The 19735-nt window shown below is 41.3% G+C and overlaps 1 protein-coding gene across 2 annotated transcripts in view; it reads left to right on the forward strand.

Moving 5' to 3' along the window:
- rs1a (retinoschisin 1a) overlaps positions 1-19223 on the forward strand; it is a 31933-nt gene extending 12710 nt beyond the window's left edge. The window contains exons 3-7 of one of the 2 annotated variants that reach the window (XM_069889832.1): positions 354-379; positions 10479-10590; positions 11989-12130; positions 17468-17663; positions 18523-19222. In XM_069889832.1, the coding sequence (XP_069745933.1) occupies positions 354-379; positions 10479-10590; positions 11989-12130; positions 17468-17663; positions 18523-18678 (632 nt within the window). In that variant the 3' untranslated portion in view covers positions 18679-19222. Of the gene's footprint in view, positions 1-353; positions 380-7527; positions 7623-10478; positions 10591-11988; positions 12131-17467; positions 17664-18522 lie in introns of those variants that run through there. The other variant, XM_069889834.1, reaches the window with a different exon arrangement.
- Positions 19224-19735: the final 512 nt, after the last annotated feature.

The following is a 19735-nucleotide window of genomic DNA, read 5'->3' on the forward strand; positions in this document are numbered from 1 at the left end:
TGAGCAAAAGTGTTCAAAAATACCAAAATTTCTAATTAGTTGTCTCCATTTAATATATATTTGATGTAAATGAGAATATATCATCACATTCTTAGAGTTTGTTTAAGACGTGGTTTTGACTGATTAAATAATACCAAGCTTATTGCTCAAAGTATGGTCAAATTCCTATTAGTAAGGAATAATCGTGCACAGTTAAACTAATAAACTAGTTAAATGTTCTCTGTGATTTGTCATTTTATAAAAATATTAAATAAAAGTAATTATATTTGCCTAGTTTGAGAAAATAATAATTGTCTTAATAATAATTGTCTTTTTTAAATTTTTCAATTCTTCTCAAAATCCACCTTGAAAAGCTTTTTCGTCTCTTTCAGCTATTAAGGTATGGTTTATAACAGAATTGTTAAAGCATTGTTTATTCTCCAGAAATGTTTTTGATATTCCTTTAGAAGAGTGGTTTCCAAACTTTTTTGGGCTGCTGCCCCCTTGGCCTCCAGGCCACATCCTGAACGCCCCCATATAATGGCATGGGGGGGGGGGGTTAGTGGTGGTACTGAGGGCAGTAGTGGCGGCGCTGAGAGGGGGTTTGGTGGCGGTGCTGAGAGGGGGTTTGGTGGCGGTGCTGAGAGGGGGTTTGGTGGCGGTGCTGAGAGGGGGTTTGGTGGTGGCGCTGAGATGGGGGTTTGGTGGCGGCGCCAAGGGGAAGGTTGGCTGCAGCAGCACCGTGGGGGGTTGGCTGCAGCGGTGCCAGGGGCTAGTGGCTGGGCCAAGGGGAGGTACGGTGCTGGTGGGGGATATTGGGCTAGTGGTGATGGGGAGGGGCTAGCGGTGGCACCGAGCGAGAGGAGTAATGATGGCGCTGAGAGAAGGGGGTGGTGGTGGCAGCAGTGCTGAGAGGGGGGTTAGTGGTGGTGCCAAAGGTGGGGGCATGCCGAGAGGGGGTTTGTGATGGCGCTAATGGGGGGTTAGTGGTGGCGCCGAGGGGGGTAGCGGCATCGAGGGAGGGACACTGAGGGGGGTGCTGAGAGGGGGTTGCTGAGAGGGGGTTTGGTGGCAGCGCTGATCACAGAGTTTAGAGGTGTCACTGAGAAGGGATGTTGGTGGCGGTGCTGTGTGGGGGGGGGGTGGTTGGGGGAGGTGGCTAGTGACGCCAGTGCAACATGGTGGCCACTGAGACCAGCTCTCACAAGAATGCCTTGTCGCCATTTATTTTGCCTGTCTGGTCAGAAAATTACTGCACTGGATTCTTCATTAAACTTTGCAGCAACTGAATAATAACAAGACTAAATGTTCAGAATTTCTCTCACCACCCTCTTGGATATTTCCACTGCCCACAGGGGGGTGGCAATGCCCACTTTGGGAATCATTACTTTAGAAGAAGGTTATAAAGCATTGTTTAAATATTATTCAGTAATTCTAAAGACAAAAAAATAAAATATTCATCTAAAATTATTAAAGTCATCTATAGTTTAATGTAAATTAGAGGGAAGATGTTTCAAAAACTGGATCAATTGGTAACTAAAAACTATAGGAACCATAACTAACTATTGTATCCTGTTAAGTTTATGTACATAAACCAAGGTATCCATTTGCCATAATTGTTGTGATAGAAAGAGGATGAATTATTTTTAAAGGTTTATTTAAACATGCCTCTGTACCTGATAATCTACATATTATCAAATGAGCATGTTAAAAATATGATCAATTTTATTTTTAGTTTCTGACAAAATGCTCCATTTTCATTATTCTGCTCAAACACGCTCTTGAATTGTTCAGGGAAGAAGTATATAGGATTATTTCATACAGCAGATGATATACCACACTAAAACATGCTGTTTGGTCCAAACAATCCATGGTAGTGTTTTCTCATCCAAATCCATTTTATTTTTAATCCATCAGCATAAGGACCTCTTTCCTCCTCCCTCATGTGCTTATCTAACCTTCCCTTAAATACCACTACATTATTATTTCTCAAACGTGGTTCTGGACCACTGATGACTGCTTGTCAATGTGACAAAGACATTCAGTGTCCTCCATAATGATTGGCACATTTTTTCCTTTATTTGCTCCTGTGCTCCTCAGTTATAAATTCACAATCAAACAATTCATGTGATTGAAGTGTACCTTCTAGATTTTATTTAAGGTTATTTGTATATATTTTGATTTGAAAATGTAGAAAATATTGCACTTTTTAATACATAGTTTCCACCATTTCAGGGCACCATAATGTTTGGGACATTTGGCTTCATGTGTTTGTGAATACTCATATATATTTAATTGCTTCATTGGTACAGGATTAAGACAGCTAGGCTTGCTTCTAAGCTTTTGATCACCTTTGGAGTCTGCAGTTGCCATTTTCAACACAAGGACCAAAGTTGTGCCAATTAAAGTCAAAGGAGACATTATGAGGCTGAAAAACAGGAATAAAACTTTGAGACAATAGGTTTGGGCATTTGGAACATCAATAAGAAGAAAGAACATACTGGTGAGCTTAGTAATCGTAAAGGAACTGGTAGACAAAGGAAGACCTCCTTTGCTGATGAGAGAATTCTCATCACAATGAAGAAAAATCCCCAAATACCTGTCCGACAAATCAGAAACGCTTTTCAGGAGGCAGGTGTGGATGTGCCAATGACTGCTGTCCACAGATTTCATGAACAGAAATACAGAGACGACATTGCAAGTTGCAAGCCACCAGTTAGCCACAGAAACATAATGGCCAGATTACAGTTTGCCAAGAAGTATTTAAAAGAGCCTAGAGAATTCTAGAAAAAATTTTGTGGACAGATGAGACCAAGATTAACCTGTATGAGCGTGATGGCAAAAGTAAAGTGTGGAGACATAAAGGAACTGCTCAAGATTGAAAGCATACCACCTTATTTGTGAAAGATTGTGGTGGGGGTGTTGTAGCACTTATCTTCATTGATAATGTAACTACAGATGGCAGTAGCAAAATTAATTCTGAGGTGTATAGAAACATCTCAAGTCAACTTAATTTATTGTTCATACCATGCTTACGTGGTAGGACAAGATAGTGTTTTTCCAGGACCATGGAGCATATTCACATAGACACAAGTTAATGAAAGCAGTTAACACATTAAAATATTAAATTATTAAGATATACACTGAAAGTCCACAGCACACTTTCCACATCTATACTAGCAGTTCAGAAGCCTGATAGCTTTGGGGAAAAAGCTGTTTCCCACTCTGGGTCTTAAGGGCCCTGAGTGCTACAGTACCTCCTGTCAGATGGCAGAAGGGAGAAAAGTTTACATGTGGGATGTGTGGAGTCTTTCACATGTTTATTGCTTTCCACCTGCATTGAATATAGTAGATGTCCTTCATGCTAAGAAGAGGTTTCCCCAATGGTCTTTCCGACTGACTTCACAATCCTCTGCAGCATCTTGGAGTCCAAGTTGGTATAGCTTCCAAACCAGGCAGTGATACAGTTGCACAGGATACTCTCAATACATCCTCTATAGAATGTAGTGAGGATGGAAGGTGGGAGATGGACTTTCCTCAGCCTTCGCAGGAAGTAGAGGTGCTGCTGGGCTTTCTTGGCAATGGAGCTGGTGTTAAGGGACCAGGTGAGATTCTCCGCCAAGTGCATTTCAATAAACTTTATACTCTTGATGACCTCAATGGTAGAGCCATCAATGGTCAGGGGAGCATGATCTCCCCAGGCCCTCCTGAAGTCGACAACCATCTCTTTTGTTTTTTTAATGTTCAGATACAGGTTGTTTGCTCTGTACCAGTTCCTTAGTATCTGCACTTTGTCTCTGTACGCTGTCACCTCATTCTTACTGATAAGGCCTCACCACTGTCGTGTCATCAGCGAACTTGATGTGGTTCAACCTGTGTTTGGCTGCACAATTGTGGGTTAGCAGAGTGAACAGCAGTGGACTAATCACGCAGCATCTTATCTGCTTCCAACAAATGCCTCCAAACTCATTGGACAGCACTTCATCCAACAGCAAGACAATAATCTCAAAAATACCACAAAAGCCACAAAGGAGTTTTTCAAAGCTCAATGTAATTGAGCATGCCTTCCATATGCTGAAGAGAAAACTTAAGGGGATAAGCCCCTGAAACAAACAGGAGCTGAAATTGGCTGCAGTAGACAGAGGCCAGGCAGAACATCACCAGAGAGGATACTCAGCACCTGGTGATGTCCATGAATCACAGACTTCAAGCAGTCATTACATGCAAGGAATATGCAACAAAGTACTAAACATGACTAATATACCAATTATTGCTATTTCCCAAATATTATGGTGTCCTGAAATGAGGGACTATGTATAAAAAGTGCTTTAATTTCTACATGGTCAAACCAAAATATGCACAAATATCCTTGAATGAAATATGGAATGTACACTTTAAATCACGTGAATTGTTTGATTATAAATTTAAAAATGTGGAGAACAGGGACAATAAGGGGAGGGAAAAAGGTGTATTTGTTCCAAATATTATAGAGGGGACTGTATATTACTGATACAATAAACAAGTAATATGTAGAACAAGATTATACATTTGATGGCAAACCAAAAATTCTCAAAATATGTTCCACCAAAATTATACAAAATCCCGGCACTGGTCTGGGAAGGAGCTCGACCTCCCTAGCTCCCCACCAGCCATGTGCATGTTACAGGTGGTCTGTGGTAAGTAAAGAAATACTTTCAGTTGTTTGTGGATGTTTTTAAAAAAGTTGAGAATCATGACTGTATATCATTCACTACAATTGATCACTATGGAAGTGAGTTTCACATTCTGGCTATTTTTGTGGTAAAACTTCTTCCAAATTCCATATTTGATTTTAAGTTTTATATTTAGATACAGCACAGTAACAGGATCTTCTGGCCCTGACTGCCCAAATACACCATGTGACAATTAACCTACTAAATGTACATGTTTGGAATGTGGAAGGAAACCCACTCAGACACTGGACAATGTACAAACTCTTTACAAACAGCACTGGATTCAACCCGGTTTGCTGGTGCTGTAATCTTCTTTCTTTGGCTTGGCTTCGCGGACGAAGATTTATGAAGGGGTAAATGTCCACGTCAGCTGTGTTGTGCTAACCACTACACTGACTACGCAGTCAAAACCTTATTTGATGGTCTCTTGCTGTACCCATCGGATCATTCCCTCTGTATTATTTTAAAGACTTCATTTAAGTCATGCCATAGTCTTTTTCTAAGTTGAGAGATATCCAGTTAATTCATGATTTCTTGATGGGTATCTTCTCATGTTCCTGCCTTCTTCCTTCCTATATTGTGCTGATGAGAACTGCCAAGAAGTGTTCATTTATGATCACTTCCATCTCCTGTGGTTCCACATGGATATCAAAACACTGATCCTTAAGCTACCCTTTTAATACCCTTTCAGGATTCACCATGACCTTGTTTGCCAGGGATATCTCATGCCACTTTCTGTGCTTTTCCTACTTAAGTGTACTTTGATATCCTTCCCTGCACTTCCCTAGCTTGGATCCGGGCCACCAAGTCTTGTGTGTAATAAAGCATCGTTCCCCTCTGTCTTTGTCCTTGTGATTATTGGGGTAACTGGTAATGCCCAACAATTTATTACACACAATTTCTTAACGTCTCCGGTAATGGAGAAGTTGCTGTGCCCCGATCGGCTAGAGGTAGATCCCCAAGTCCCGGGTGCATCAGAACTCTTTGAACAGTGGGTGAACTGCTTCAACAACTTCCTCAAGGCCGCCACTGGAGTGGTCAATTGAGACGAGAAGAGGCTGAAGGTCCTACTGGCAAGAGTCGGCCAGAGGGCTTTCCAGGCCATCAGAAGCAGCACGACTTACTCTGAACCGATGGCTGAACTTCGGGTGCTCTACAAGCCCAAGGTCAACGAAGTCTACTCCCGTTACCTGCTGGCGTCCAGAAAACAGAAGGCTGGTGAGTCAGTTGAAAAGTTTGTTCAATCCCTGGTCACATTGGGAAAAGACTGTTTGGGGAACTCCACGGCCCCAATATTAGGGGGCCAGTGTATGGAAGACCAGGACGCTTTCGTGTCGGGATTGAGGTTGGACTATATCCGACAACGTCTCCTTGAGGATCAACTCCCAATAAAACAGGCGATCCAACTTGCCAGGACCTTAGATTCAGCCCAGCGCCACGCAGAGTCGATCGCGGGCAGAAGCAGGCCTACCACATACGCACCGCCACAAGGGCCGCCATCCTGGGAATCAGTATTGGGGGGCGAATGACCTGACCATGGCTGTGATGATGCCGGCATCATCGAGATGCAACCTCTGCAAGCAGGCTAGACACTTGCGACGCCTCTGCCCCGCGAAAGGAGCTACCTGCTCGGGCTGCGGGAAGAAGGGCCACTACCAGAAAGTTTGTAGGTCCAGAACCCTGTCCAGGATCAGCGTGGTGCGTGCGACCAAAGAACTTCTGGTACCGACAGTGTGCGTGGTAAGGAGGACACCTTCTTACTCGCTACCGCCCCCATCCTCAATGCCGCAGCCTACCTTCTTGACGACGTCACTTCCGCCCTCAACGACACCTCTTCTGCCTTCTTCCTCGATGATGGCAGCGTGGTCAACATGGAGGCCGCCATCTTGCGCGTCGGGCCTCCCCACCAACGACAATGAGGTACCTGTCCTGGCTTCAGTCACCCTGAATCAAACCAGCCCTCACCCAATCATGAACTCCATGATGCAGATTGAGGTGAATGGGTGCTAGACGAACTGCCTCTTTGACAGTGGCAGTACTGAAAAGTTTTATCCACCCCGAGGTGGTCCACAGACTCTCCCTTCCCGTCTGGCCAATGACTGGATCAGTATTGATGGCGGCGAAGGACCAACAGACTTGTATCTGGGGGTACTGTGTAGTGTCTCTGATGGTAGCGGGGGGGATGTTACAATGATTTCATATTGTTGATTATGCCCCAGCTCTGTGCACTGATCCTCCTGGGCCTTCACTTCCAGAGTCAGTTCAGGAGTGTGACGATGGCATTCAGGGGCCCCCAACCACCGCTCACTGTTCACAACCCCCAGCTCATGGATCCCACTCCCCAATCAAGCACCCAGTCTCCAGCACCATCCTGCAGCCTCACCACCCGACAGGTGGCCCCTCCGTCACTATTTGCAAACCTCACCCCAGACTGTAAACCGATCACCATCAAAATTAGGCACTGTAGCACTGAAAATATGGCATTCATCTGGGCCAAGGTTCAGTGACTCTTGGCGGAGGGTGCAGGTCCTCGTGGTCAGAGGGGCAGGCAAGCCCTGGATGGTGATTGACTATAGTCAAACCATCAACTGCTTGACCCAGTTGGACACGTACCCTCTGTCCCGGATAGCCGACTTGGTCAACAAGATCACACAATACAGAGTCTTTCGACGATTGATCTCAAGTCGGCTTACCATTAACTACCCCTCCGCTCGAGCGACCAAATCTACACGGGATTCGAGGCCGACAGCAAACTGTTTCACTTCCTGTGGGTGCCTTTCGGTTTTACTAACTGTGTCTCTGCTTCTCAAGGGGTTATTGATCGGATGGTGGAGGAGCACAAGCTGACTGCGACGCTCCCATATCTTGACAATGTCACCATCTGTGGTCACGACCAGCAGGACAACGATGCTAACCTCGCAAAGTTCCTACGTACGGCCAAGTCCCTCAACTTGATGTACAATAAGGATAAGTGCATGTTTAATACAGATTGCCTGCCCCTTCTCGGATGCGTCGTGGCACATGGTGTCATTGGCCCAGACCCTGACCGCATGCGACCACTAATGGAGCTCCCAGTCCCAAACGCTCTAAAGAGGTGCCTGGGCTGTTTTCCTATTATGCATAATGGGTGCCCAATTACGCCGATAAAGCCCACCCCCAATTAGGTCCACAACCTTCCCGTTATCAGCGGAAGCCCAAGCTGCATTTCACTAGATCTGAGAAGACATCGCAAAGGCCACGATGCATGCTGTGGATGAATCCATCCTGTTCCAGGTGGAAAGCAATGCCTCCGACTTCACACTGGCCGCCACACATAACCAGGCAGGCAGGCTGGCTGGTAGCATTTTTTTCCCGCACCCTGCACGGTCCTGAAGTACGGCACTCCTCTGTCGAGAAGGAGGGACAAGCAATCGTTGAGGTGATGCGCCACTGGCAACGTTATCTGGCTGGTAAAAGGTTTACCCTGCTGACAGACCAGAGGGCCGTGGCCTTCATGTTCAATACAAAACAATGGGGTAAAATCAAAAATGACAAGATTTTTAGGTGGAGGATCTAGCTATCCACCTATAATTACAACATTTTGTATCAGCCAGGTAAACTCAATGATCCCCCAGATGCCTTATCCCGGGGGACATGCGCTAGTGTGCATCTCGACCGTTTCCAGGCCCTACATGACAATCTGTGCCACCACAGAGTCATGTGGCTGTACCACTTCGTCAAGACTTGGAACCTTGCATACTCCGTAGAGGATGTACAGTCCATGACCAAATGCTGCCAGATCTGCACCGAATGTAAGCTGCAGTTCTACCGGCCAGAAAAGGCATACCTCATTAAGGCCACACGCCCCTTCGAATGACTCAGTGTCATTTTCAAGAGCCCCTTCCCACCTCAAATAGGAATGTCTACTTCCTGACGGTGGTGGACAAGTTCTCCAGGTTCGCCTTTGCTATTCCCTGTCCGGATATGACCTTGACGATGGTTATCAAGGCGCTGCACTGCATCTTCACCCTGTTCGGGTACCCCGACTACATTTACAGCGACCGGGGGTCCTCGCTCATGAGTGAGGAACTGCAAAAGTACTTCCTAGCCAGAGACATAGCCACCAGCAGGACCACCAGCTATAACCCCAGGGGTAATGGCCAGGTGGAAAGGGAGAACGCCATCGTCTGAAAGGCAGTGCTCCTGGCCCTCAGGTCCAGAAACATGCCAGTGTCCCGCTGGCACGACGTCTTGCCCGAGGCGCTCCATGCCATCCAATCGCTGTTGTGCACCATAACTAACACCACCCCGCATAAACACCTCTTTGCTTTCCCTAGGAGATTGGCGAATGTTTCCTCCCAGGGCCAGTCCTACTATGGAAGCACGTCAGGGGCCTTAAGACAGATCCACTGGTGGAAGCGGTGCACCTCATACACAAACCCCCAATAGCATTCGTGAGGTACCCTGATGGCCATGAGGACACTGTACCGATCCAAGACCTGGCAAGGGCCGGAGATCTCGAAACTGACCTGCCTGTCGCCGACCAGCCTACAGATTTGATCACACTACACAGGACCACAATCCTGGAGTCCGAGCCACCTGGCTCACTGTCTGCCTCTCCCCCTGGGAGACATTGGACCACCCATCCCCCCAAGATTCCCCCACCATCACCCCCACCCAAACTGTTCCCACCCCAGCCTCTCCCGTGACAGCCTCTCCCGTGACAGCCTCTCCCGTGACAGCCTCCCCTCACCAAGGAGCAGAGCACAGACATGCCGGCCCCCCATCAGTCCGACAGAGGAGGAAATCGCCGGTGTTTTTCTTTTTGTACTCCTTTTTTTTCTTTCTCTCCCTTTCTCGTTATTGTTCCCTGTGGTTTGTATTTAAAACGAGGGGGTGAATGTAATGATATGGTTATTGTATAAACTAGCCGATACAGGCATGGGCTGGCCCGCCCTCTTGATGACATCCTCTCCTAGACTCCTCCTTGGACTCCTCCCCTGTGACCCAGGCCATAAAGGTAGAGTCACTTCTTCCTTCTCTGCACTTACCTAGCTTGGATCTGGGCCAGCAAGTCTTGTGTGTAATAAAGCCTATCGTTCCCCTCAGTCTTTGTGATTATTGGGGCAACTGGTAGTGCCCAACACCCGTATACTCCTCCTTTGATCTCAGCTGCCTATACCTGATACATGCTGCCTTTTTCCTGATCAGACCCTTAATCAACCAAAGTTTCCTAATCTTGCCAGCCTTGCCCTCAACCCCAGTCCAATCTTCTTCCATAACTATTCATAAAATATTTACCACTGGCACATCAACAACTTGCCCAGCCTCATTTCGTAGGAGGTTGAGCGTGGACTCTTCCAGTTGGGCTTAAAAAAAACTTTCCTGAACGTATTTAACAAATCACTTTAAAACGTATTTAACTCATCAAATCACTAGCTCTAAAACAGTCCCAGTCAATATTTGGGAAGTTAAAAATTATTATCATAACCCTATTATTTCCCAACTGCTGATGGTTCTTTACACAGTCCCACACCTTTTAGTTCTTCCATCTTTACTTTCTATCTTTCACAATTATATCTTTACCTTCCTGTGATAACATACTTCAACCACGATATTCCTTTATTCTCCCTTTATCATTTTTCTTCCTGCTTTTCTTAACCCTAGTTGCTCTGTTTTTTTGCTCTTTCCCCAATGTGTTTTACTAGTACCATGTTTAACCAACTTAAAGCAAGTTATCTATGCAAGTCATCCACCAGGGACAATTAACTATCTTGAGATTCATCACTGTATTTATATTACTTACAGGATGAAAATGAGGATCAGTCATGTAACAAGACTTGCAAATGTAATTGCAATGACAGACCTAACAGAACCCAGGGGATTATACAAGGAGCATCAATGTTACATTGTATGCCAGGCAAGAATGACTTTCCAAAATTTTAATATGGTTTTAGTAGGCACTCAGTTTAATTTTGATGTTTATTCCTGAAGATCCTGCCAGACTTTATTCTCAAAACAAACTATTTCATAAAGCATCAATGTAATCAAATTGAATACTGATTCCTGGAAAAAATCTTACCACTGGAATAGATAATCTAGTTCATCTATATCACACAGAATTGACCACTGACATCGACCCAAAAAGATGTAGGTCATTATTAGAATGTAATAGTGATAGGAAAAGAACACGGTCATTTGTTAACCTTATCTCAATGTGATGTTCAGAGATTAAACAGGTAATCTTTTACCTCCACCCCTGAGGATGACACAGCATAGATCACAATTTGTAAGAGGAATCTTGTCCAGACATTAGGTCATATCGGGATATTCAGGTACAAAGCATGACAGTGACTCAAATGCACACAAGTCTATATTAGTGCACTGCAGTGTCAGCAATTGAAAGGTTACTTTTACATGATGGTGCCAAGGATTTGCTCTTTTATCCCATTTGAAAGGAAAACAAAGTGTAAAAAAAATTGGAACTGAATCATCAAAACCCCTTAATTAACGTAAAACACTGGTGCCTTTCAGAATAATTCCACATATTTTTAACATCACTGTGAAAGAGACAGGTCACAAAAGTGAAGGTTGGTGGAGTAAAGAAATGAAAATTGAAAGCAAGGGGGATGTGGTGTTAAAAACCATTCCAAAATCATAGCTGAATTTCATGAATTAACACAAGTTAAAAAGACTAATTCAGCCTGTCATTAGCTTAAACAGGAACCTACTGCAGGACAAAATGGTATAGAGAATATAAAATGTCAAAGAGGCAATATAGCATTGAATTCTGCTCCTCAAAGTTATTTGGATTAAATAGCTCAACTACCAATGGCTCTTCACTTTACTCAAGTACTATATTGTCAATTGTTCCTTCTAAAGTTATTCTTGCTTCAATTTTGCTTAACTACTTCCTCCCGTTTACCTTTGATGGATTCCCGACACTTTTGTGAAAGATTGAGAGGGTGGAAAACATTTCAGCCCACCCAATGTGCACTGAATGTTTTGTTTCTTTCTAAGTCGTATTATTGATCGCCATACCTTCAGTAGCTTGAGCCTTTGGCTTTTCAAATCAGCCTGTCTCTCTATCTTCTCTTCATGTGCTATTTTATACCTACCTCTTTGACCAAACTTTTGGTTAGTCATCTGCCCTGTTTATCTTGCTTTCAAATTCTTTCTGCTATTTTACCTGTTGACCATTCATTGTGCTCAGAAATATGTTATTATTGAAATTTTTACCAATCTTGCAAGTAAGCTAATTTGCATGAATGATTCAGAAGTCTTTGCAACGAAAGTTATAATTAATTGCTTTTTATAGAGTGTCCTTATCATCAGGCCCTTGGGTTTGAATCTGGAGCTGTTACAAAAGATCAGATAAGCTGTTCCAATGAAGATCATTACAACGGCTGGTATTCTTCCTGGATGTCAAACAAAGCCAGGATAAACAGCCAGGGTTTTGGGTAAGTATTTCACAACATCCCAATTAATCTTTGATTTAATACTCTGTTGACAATTTCTGTAATTTTCCTTTTTTAATTGCTTGTAATTTAGTTATACTTTACATTGAGGTAAAACTCATCATTCATTCATTTCATTAGCTGCTTAAATATAGTTAATCAGCTATTGAGCTTCTGAATAGAATTTTTTTTCAAAATTTAAGTTTAGCAAAAAACACCTTCAAGTAGTATGACTGATATTATATTGTGTACTTTTCATACATAAATATATATAGTCTTAACAAAATTTTGCAATCTGCATTAATGAAAAGCATGAATCCACAGGTTTGGGTTTTAATCATCGTCTTAAATTGTCTCAAATAGCTTGTGAACTGAACCACACATCTGTTATTGCACTTATTTTTAAACCTGGGGTGTGCTCAAATTAAGGTGATTTTGTTAAAATGCCTGGTGCTAGGGGCTAAATTAGATACCCATGTAAAATAAGTACATAATGATGTGCGACTAACTCGCATCAATTGTTTTCAATGCAAGCAGTAGTCCATCCTTAAAGCTGCATAATCATTGGAAAAAGTCACGTGATGGAGTAGTGGATGGTAGGAGAATACCAGCCCTCTCCAGAAAAGAAGAAATAAAGTGAGGAAAACACAAAATTCAAGAAACACAACAAATAAAAGATAAAGGTGTGGAGAAAAGAAAAAAAATGGCACCCAAGAAGGAAAAAGCAAAAACAATGGGGAAAAAAAGAAAAGATGCCAGAAGAGAAAGAAGGCCTTACCTGCATGAAAAGGCAGGGAGCCATCATGGAGAGTGGAGCCCGCTCCCCGAGGTTGGTGGCGACCCCACAGAGTTGCGACCTCCCGACCGCTGGACAGGAAAAATGGCTCTCTGAGCCAAACAGAAGTGCGCAACTGCGCACACTAAGGAAAAAGAAAACACCGACGGGAGGGGGTCCCAGCTGAGAAGCGAACTTACACAGTGCGACCAGCTGAGAGATATCCGACAGCAGGGCTCTCAGCTGGAAGAAGAGGAAAGTGATAGGAAAGAAAAACAGCAACAGGAGGCCCAACAGATAAACTAACCCAGAAGAAGAGGACCAACAGCAAGAAGCTATTCAAAAAAACACCCAGCAAACTGAGACAAGCAGCTCAACAAGAAAGTCAGATGAGACATAGATAAAGGGAAGAGAAATAGAAGGCACAAACCCAAGAGCTGACACAGAAGAAGAAGACCAAGCTCTGCACAGAGGAATAGAAGGTAATATGAATGGACATAGATAAAAAAAATTTCAAGAACAAATGAGAGCAGTAAAAGAATGGTTGACACTAGAATTTAGTGAAATGAAAAGAAAAATGAAAAGTACAGAAGAAAAAGTGAGTAGAATAGAGCTGGTCATGACAGAAATAGGGAAAAGATTAGAAAATGTGGAAGAACGAGAAATGGCTGTAGAAATGGAAGTGAATGACTTAAGAGGAAAATTGGAAGAAAGTGACAAAAAAGTTAATGTTTCACAAGAGTTGTTAGCTCTGAAGATTGATATAATGGAAAACTATAGTAGGCAAAACAACATAAAAATAGTGGGCCTGAAGGAAGATGAAGAAGGCATAAATATGAAAGAATTTATAAAAGAATGGATCCCAAAGGTCCTGGGAATGCCAGAAATTCAGGAAGGAATGGAAATAGAAAGGGTAGACAGAACACTAGCCACGAAACCACAGCCACAACAAAAACCAACATCCATTTTAGTAAAATTTCTGAGATACACGACAAGATAAAATTAGAGAAGACAAAAAACCATTGGAATACAAGGGTCAAAAAATATTTTTTTACCCAGACATAAGTTTTGAACTCCTAAAGAAGAGAAAGGAGTTTAATACAGCAAAATTGATCCTATGGAAAAAAGGCTATAAATTTATGTTAATATATCCAGCTGTGCTTAAAATATTTATCCCGGGGGAGCAAAACAGACTGTTCTCGGATCCGGAGAAAGCACAAGAATTTGCAGAACGCCTGCAGGACGAAGGAGAGATGAAGAGATGTAACAAGAACGAAAAACAATGACAAACTACATATAAAGCTGTAAAAATAATGTATAAGTAAGATCTAAAGAAGGGAAAGAAAAGGGAAGTAAGGGGGAGAAAAAAAGGAGTAAAAAAAAAAGAGGGTGAGCTTTGTTAAATGTGAAGATAAAAGTTTTCTGGAGGGGGTTGGGTGGGAGAGAATAACAGTCACTGCTAAATCAGTTGACGCTTGCGAGTGGGTTCGCAATCCAAATGGAGAGGGGAGTTGTGGTTGCCTGGCAAGGGATAAGGGGCAACACTTAGGGTTAAGGGAATTTTAGATGTGGAAGTTGTTGAAGTATTTTATGTTTTAGAAGTGCTGTCATACATTGAGTTCAAAAAGGGAAAACTGAGAGATGAAAATGGGGAAAAGGGGAAAGGTGGTGGTGAGGAAGTGGAAATGAGGTGTAAACAGAGTATGAGATGGCCATGTTGAACTATATGACTATAAATGTTAATGGAATACATAACCAAATTAAAAGGAAGAGGCTATTAAATTTACTGAAAAAAAAGATATAGCATTTGTGCAGGAAAGGGATCTAACTGAAGTAGAACATAATAAATTAAGGAGAGACTGGGTAGGGCATGTAGCGGCAGCATCATATAATTCAAAAGGCAGAGGTGTAGCTATATTGGTACATTTTTAATGATTAATCAAAATAGAGGAGGAAATAATAGATCCAGCAGGGAGGTATGTCATGAGAAAGTGTCAGATATATTCAGAATTCTGGAATTTGATCAATATATATATATACACCTAATGAAGAGGATCAAAAGTTTATGCAAGATATTTTTTTGAAGATTGTAGATACGCAGGGGAATATATTGATGGGAGGGGATTTTAACCTTAATTTTATCCCAAAGTTGGATAAAACTGGACAAAAGACTAGCAAAAAGAATAAAGTGGCCAAATTTATGCTTAAATCAATGCAGGAAATTAAACATGGATATTTGGAGGAGGCAGCACCCAAGGGAGAAGGAATACTCATATTATTCGAGTAGACATAAAACATACTTAAGGATTGACAATTTTTTGTTATCTGCCCATATTCAAGAGAGAGTTGGGAAAACGGAATATAAAGCTAGATTGTTATCTGATCATTCATCCCTGTTATTAGCAATAGAACTGGAGGACATCCCACCAAGAACAAATAGATGAGATTAAATTCCATGCTACTTAAAAGACAGGAATTTAGAGAATTTATTGAACGCCAAATTAAAATGTACTTTGAAATAAATACAGAATCAGTGAAAGACAAATTTATATTATGGGATGCAATGAAAGCCTTCATTAGAGGACAGATAATAAGTTATGTAACAAAGATGAAAAAGGACTACAATCGGGAACTAGAACAGCTGGAAAGGGAAATAGTAAGTACAGAAAAAGAACTAGCAACAAGGGAAGATACAACAAAAAGAGAATTGGCGGACAAAAAAATAAAATACGAAACATTACAAACGTATAAGGTAGAGAAGAACATAATGAAAATAAAGCAAAAGTATTACGAGGTAGGAGAAAAAGCTGCAGAATCATTTAATAGTAGCTAGATATAAACAGTGTTTTAACTTCAAAGGCATTAAACATCAGTAATCTATCTTTACCTCCTAAACCACTTTTATTTTATGGGGTGAGCATTTGTGGCTGCAACAGGTGCTGGCAAGCATTGTAGAACTTATTCTAACCTGAGCAACATTCAAGAATAGCACAACGGAGATAACATCAACTCCAAGTTTTTATGGATGCCAAACCAGTTGTCTTATTGTCAGATGTACAAACTTGGAAAGGAATTCAGTTTACACAACGGGCTGACCAGCACTCCAGTTATAAACAGCGAAGGTAGTGAGAAAAGATGGCCTTGGCAGTAATTGCCAGAGCTGAATGCCAAAGGAAGTGCCACAAGATATCAGTTGTCTTACATGGATGGATAAAGTTAACAGGTCCATCTTCAACAGCAGTACCGTACTAACTGAAAAGTCACCTTCTATGACCTGTGAAATGTACTGTGTCTCCATCATGCATCGACAATCTCCATCAGCACTTATTTATTTAGACATACAGCACAGTAACAGGCCCTTCCAGCTTATAAGTCTGTGCTGCCCAAATACCCCAATTAATCTACAACCCCTGTACATTTTGAAGGGTGGGAGGAAACCAGACCAAATTCATCCAGTCACGGGGAGAACGTATGAATTCCTTACAGAGAACATTGGATTCGAATCCGGGGTCACTGATGCTCATCGCTATGCTAATTGTGCCAATCTAACAACCATGTGTCTCACTCAATCATTGAACCTTAAGCTCCATATGTGTGGCCTATCATTTAATCATGGCACCACTTAAACAGTCTTGCAACACTCATTAACACACATTCCTCTCTTTTGCAAGACAAAAAGTATTTTGTTGACAGTGACCACAACTCTCTAACCTTTAGCATATCTATGGACAAGCATAGGAAAAGATAAAATGGAAAAAAAAATGTATAATTGCAGAAATGTGGATGATGTTTAAAAACCACTTTTGCAGGGAAAAGATGGTAAGGTAAAGGAGCCATGGTTGACAAAAGAGGTGGGATAGTTAATCAAGAGACAGAAGGAAGCATACACAAAGTTTAGGAAGCAAATGTCAGGAATGACATGAGAATTAAATGATAGCCAGGAAGGAACTTAGGAAAGGATTTGAGATCCAGAAGGGTGTATGAAAAGGCCTTGGCAAATAGGATAATGAGAACTCTTAAGTGTCCTACATATATGTGGAAAACAGAAGGCTGACTAGAGTGAGAGAAGGACCGCTTAGGGATAATGGGGGGAATGCGCCTGGAGGTAGGGGAGGTCCTAACTGAATACTTTGCTTCAGTGTTCACTAAGGAAAGGAACCTTGGTGAATATGAGGCCAGATGAATATAGAGGTTAAGAAGGAAAAAAGTGCTGGATTGTCTTAAAAATATTGGATGGATAAGTCCCCAGGACTGGTTGTGATATACCATAGAATATACAGGAAGCAAGGGAAGAGATTGCTGGATTGTTGGCAAAGACATAGATTTGGGTATATTTTGTTGCTGATGTTCAGAAAGTTTGTGTGAGGCTGCTCATTCATTTGGATACCCGCTTGTCAATGCAGGTTTGTATCTAAGATCCACTCAAGGTGACAGCAAATTCAGGAGGTAAATGAACAATTAGGGTTCACTGCAGAGAGGGAACTTTGAGGCATCACTTCTGCTGTTTGCATTCATTATTGTTCCATATGTATTTTCATTATTACCATTTTTGTTAATGTTTACAGATGTGCGTGGCTGTCGAGGTACCAGGATAATCAGCAATGGCTTCAGATTGACCTGAAGGAAATTAGAGTTATTTCTGGAATTGTTACACAGGGGAGATGTGATGCTGATGAATGGATGACAAAGTACAGTGTACAGTACAGATCTGATGAAATCTTCAACTGGGTTTACTATAAAGATCAGACAGGAAACAATCGAGTAAGTACTGGAACTTATCTAGAAATAAATTATTTCTGAAATCGTTACAAAAGGAAGATGTGATGCTGATAAATGGATGACAAAGTACAGATCTGATGAAATCTTCAACTGGGTTTACTCTAAAGATCAGACAGGAAACAATCAAGTACTCGAACATTTAGAAATAAGGTGAGGGATAAATTAAAAGGACCAATGACATCCTCTGTCTTATGTAATACAATTCAAGCTCTGGCAGTACATTACATTGCCTGTTAAATATACTAAATTGAACACATGAAAATACCAGTGAGATATGTCCACATCCTACCTTATAGTAGATCCACCCACCTGTTGCAGATAGAACTGTCTTCCAGTTAATTAAGATCTTCACTTTAAAAACCTCACCTATTATCAAATCTCTCCTTGCTCTCTCCTCTCCCTATCTCTGTAATGCTCTTCCGCTCTATTGACCTGCCAAGATCCCTGTTTTTCTTCATCTATCATTTCAACTATAATTGGACCCAAGATTAAGCTGTCAAGCTCTGATATTCCTTCCCCAAACATCTCTAATCTCTTCCCACACCTTTTTATTTTATATTGTTCCTTTGAGGCATTTTGGAATATTTTCTACATTTGAATTTTTTTTCAACATGACACCATGCTGCTCATAATTATGCTTAGTGTTATCCCATTTAATCACTTACAAGGACTAAATCACATCCTCCAAAGTGTTTGCTTATTTGGGTTACATAATATCTAATGTTTGCCAGAAATTAGCTCTCTTGGAAGGTGCATCATCCACCCATTATATTACCAGAAAGCTTTGATTTTAAATTATATGTTTTATTCACTTTTATAGGATTATTTTTCCCATCCACAGGTGTTTTATGGAAATTCAGATAGGTCGTCATCAGTACAGAATTTCCTGCGTCCTCCAATTGTAACTCGATACATTAGAATTATACCTCTGGGGTGGCATGTTCGGATTGCTATCAGGATGGAACTCCTTGAATGCCTAAATAAATGTCAGCAATAATTACAAAACAGATGTATTCTGTTAAGAAAAATATGGGCTTTGCTCAAAATGTAACAATTAAATTAACTGTTTCCATTTAATCTTGTTTTTAAACAAACTCTGCTTATAGTTGGTTTATCCATTTTAATTGGGTTTAGTTTACATTTATTATTATACATTTGATGCATCATGGAATACCTTTCTGTTACAATTGAATAGAAATTTCTAGAGGCATTGAATAATCTCATTCTTGTCCAACAACTTTGGATTCAGACCAGAAATGTTCTTAAAAACTAAGCGGATGCCTGAAATATCTACGGCAGTGTTCTCTCAAGTTTCTGTTTAACCTGCGAGGTGTTTTCTGATGTAATTTTATATTTTTCTGAGGTTGGATAATTTAATATATAACCAATTTAATACATGATGTTTAGAAAATCAAAGTCTTCTGGAGATAATGAAAAGAAGTTTTAAAACAGGATATTATACAGTTATAACCTTTATTAATAAAGTTGTGTGACATATTGATGATATTAATTAACATACTGGTTGTTTGCAACAATCTAATTTTATTACTTTTGTCAATACTAGCATTTTCATTCTTAAAAACAATGAATTTCAAATTCTCAAACTGCCATGGTGCAACTTTAGTTCATTTTTTTTGTGAAGTTCATGTGTGTCTCCAGATTTCATTACACCAACATAATCCCACATTAGTATTCAGTGAATACTAATGTACCATTAGGCTATAAAAGCTGCAGTGAGTAAAAGTTTCTCTGAAGAGCTGTTTGCTTTAGAGGTTGTTAGGATCTGAACAGCATGTTATGAGAGACCTATTGAAAATAGACCTTCACCACTGAACAGTTGGTTTTGCTAACAAAAAAAGTCACTGGCAATAAATGTGGAATATGCAAAGCAGTATCTACCATGTGCACCAATCCTCTTTCAACTTCAACATTATAATGGACTTTTTTCCCTCTAAGTACATTTTGTTTCTTGTTCAGGGGTAAAAATAGCCAGGTGATCTCAATTAGATTTCTAGCCAAATCAAAAAAGTAACCATGTCAACTCAAAGAAAAAT

The sequence above is a fragment of the Narcine bancroftii genome, chromosome 7, assembly GCF_036971445.1.
Source record: "Narcine bancroftii isolate sNarBan1 chromosome 7, sNarBan1.hap1, whole genome shotgun sequence".
Classification (NCBI taxonomy): Eukaryota; Metazoa; Chordata; class Chondrichthyes; order Torpediniformes; family Narcinidae; genus Narcine; species Narcine bancroftii.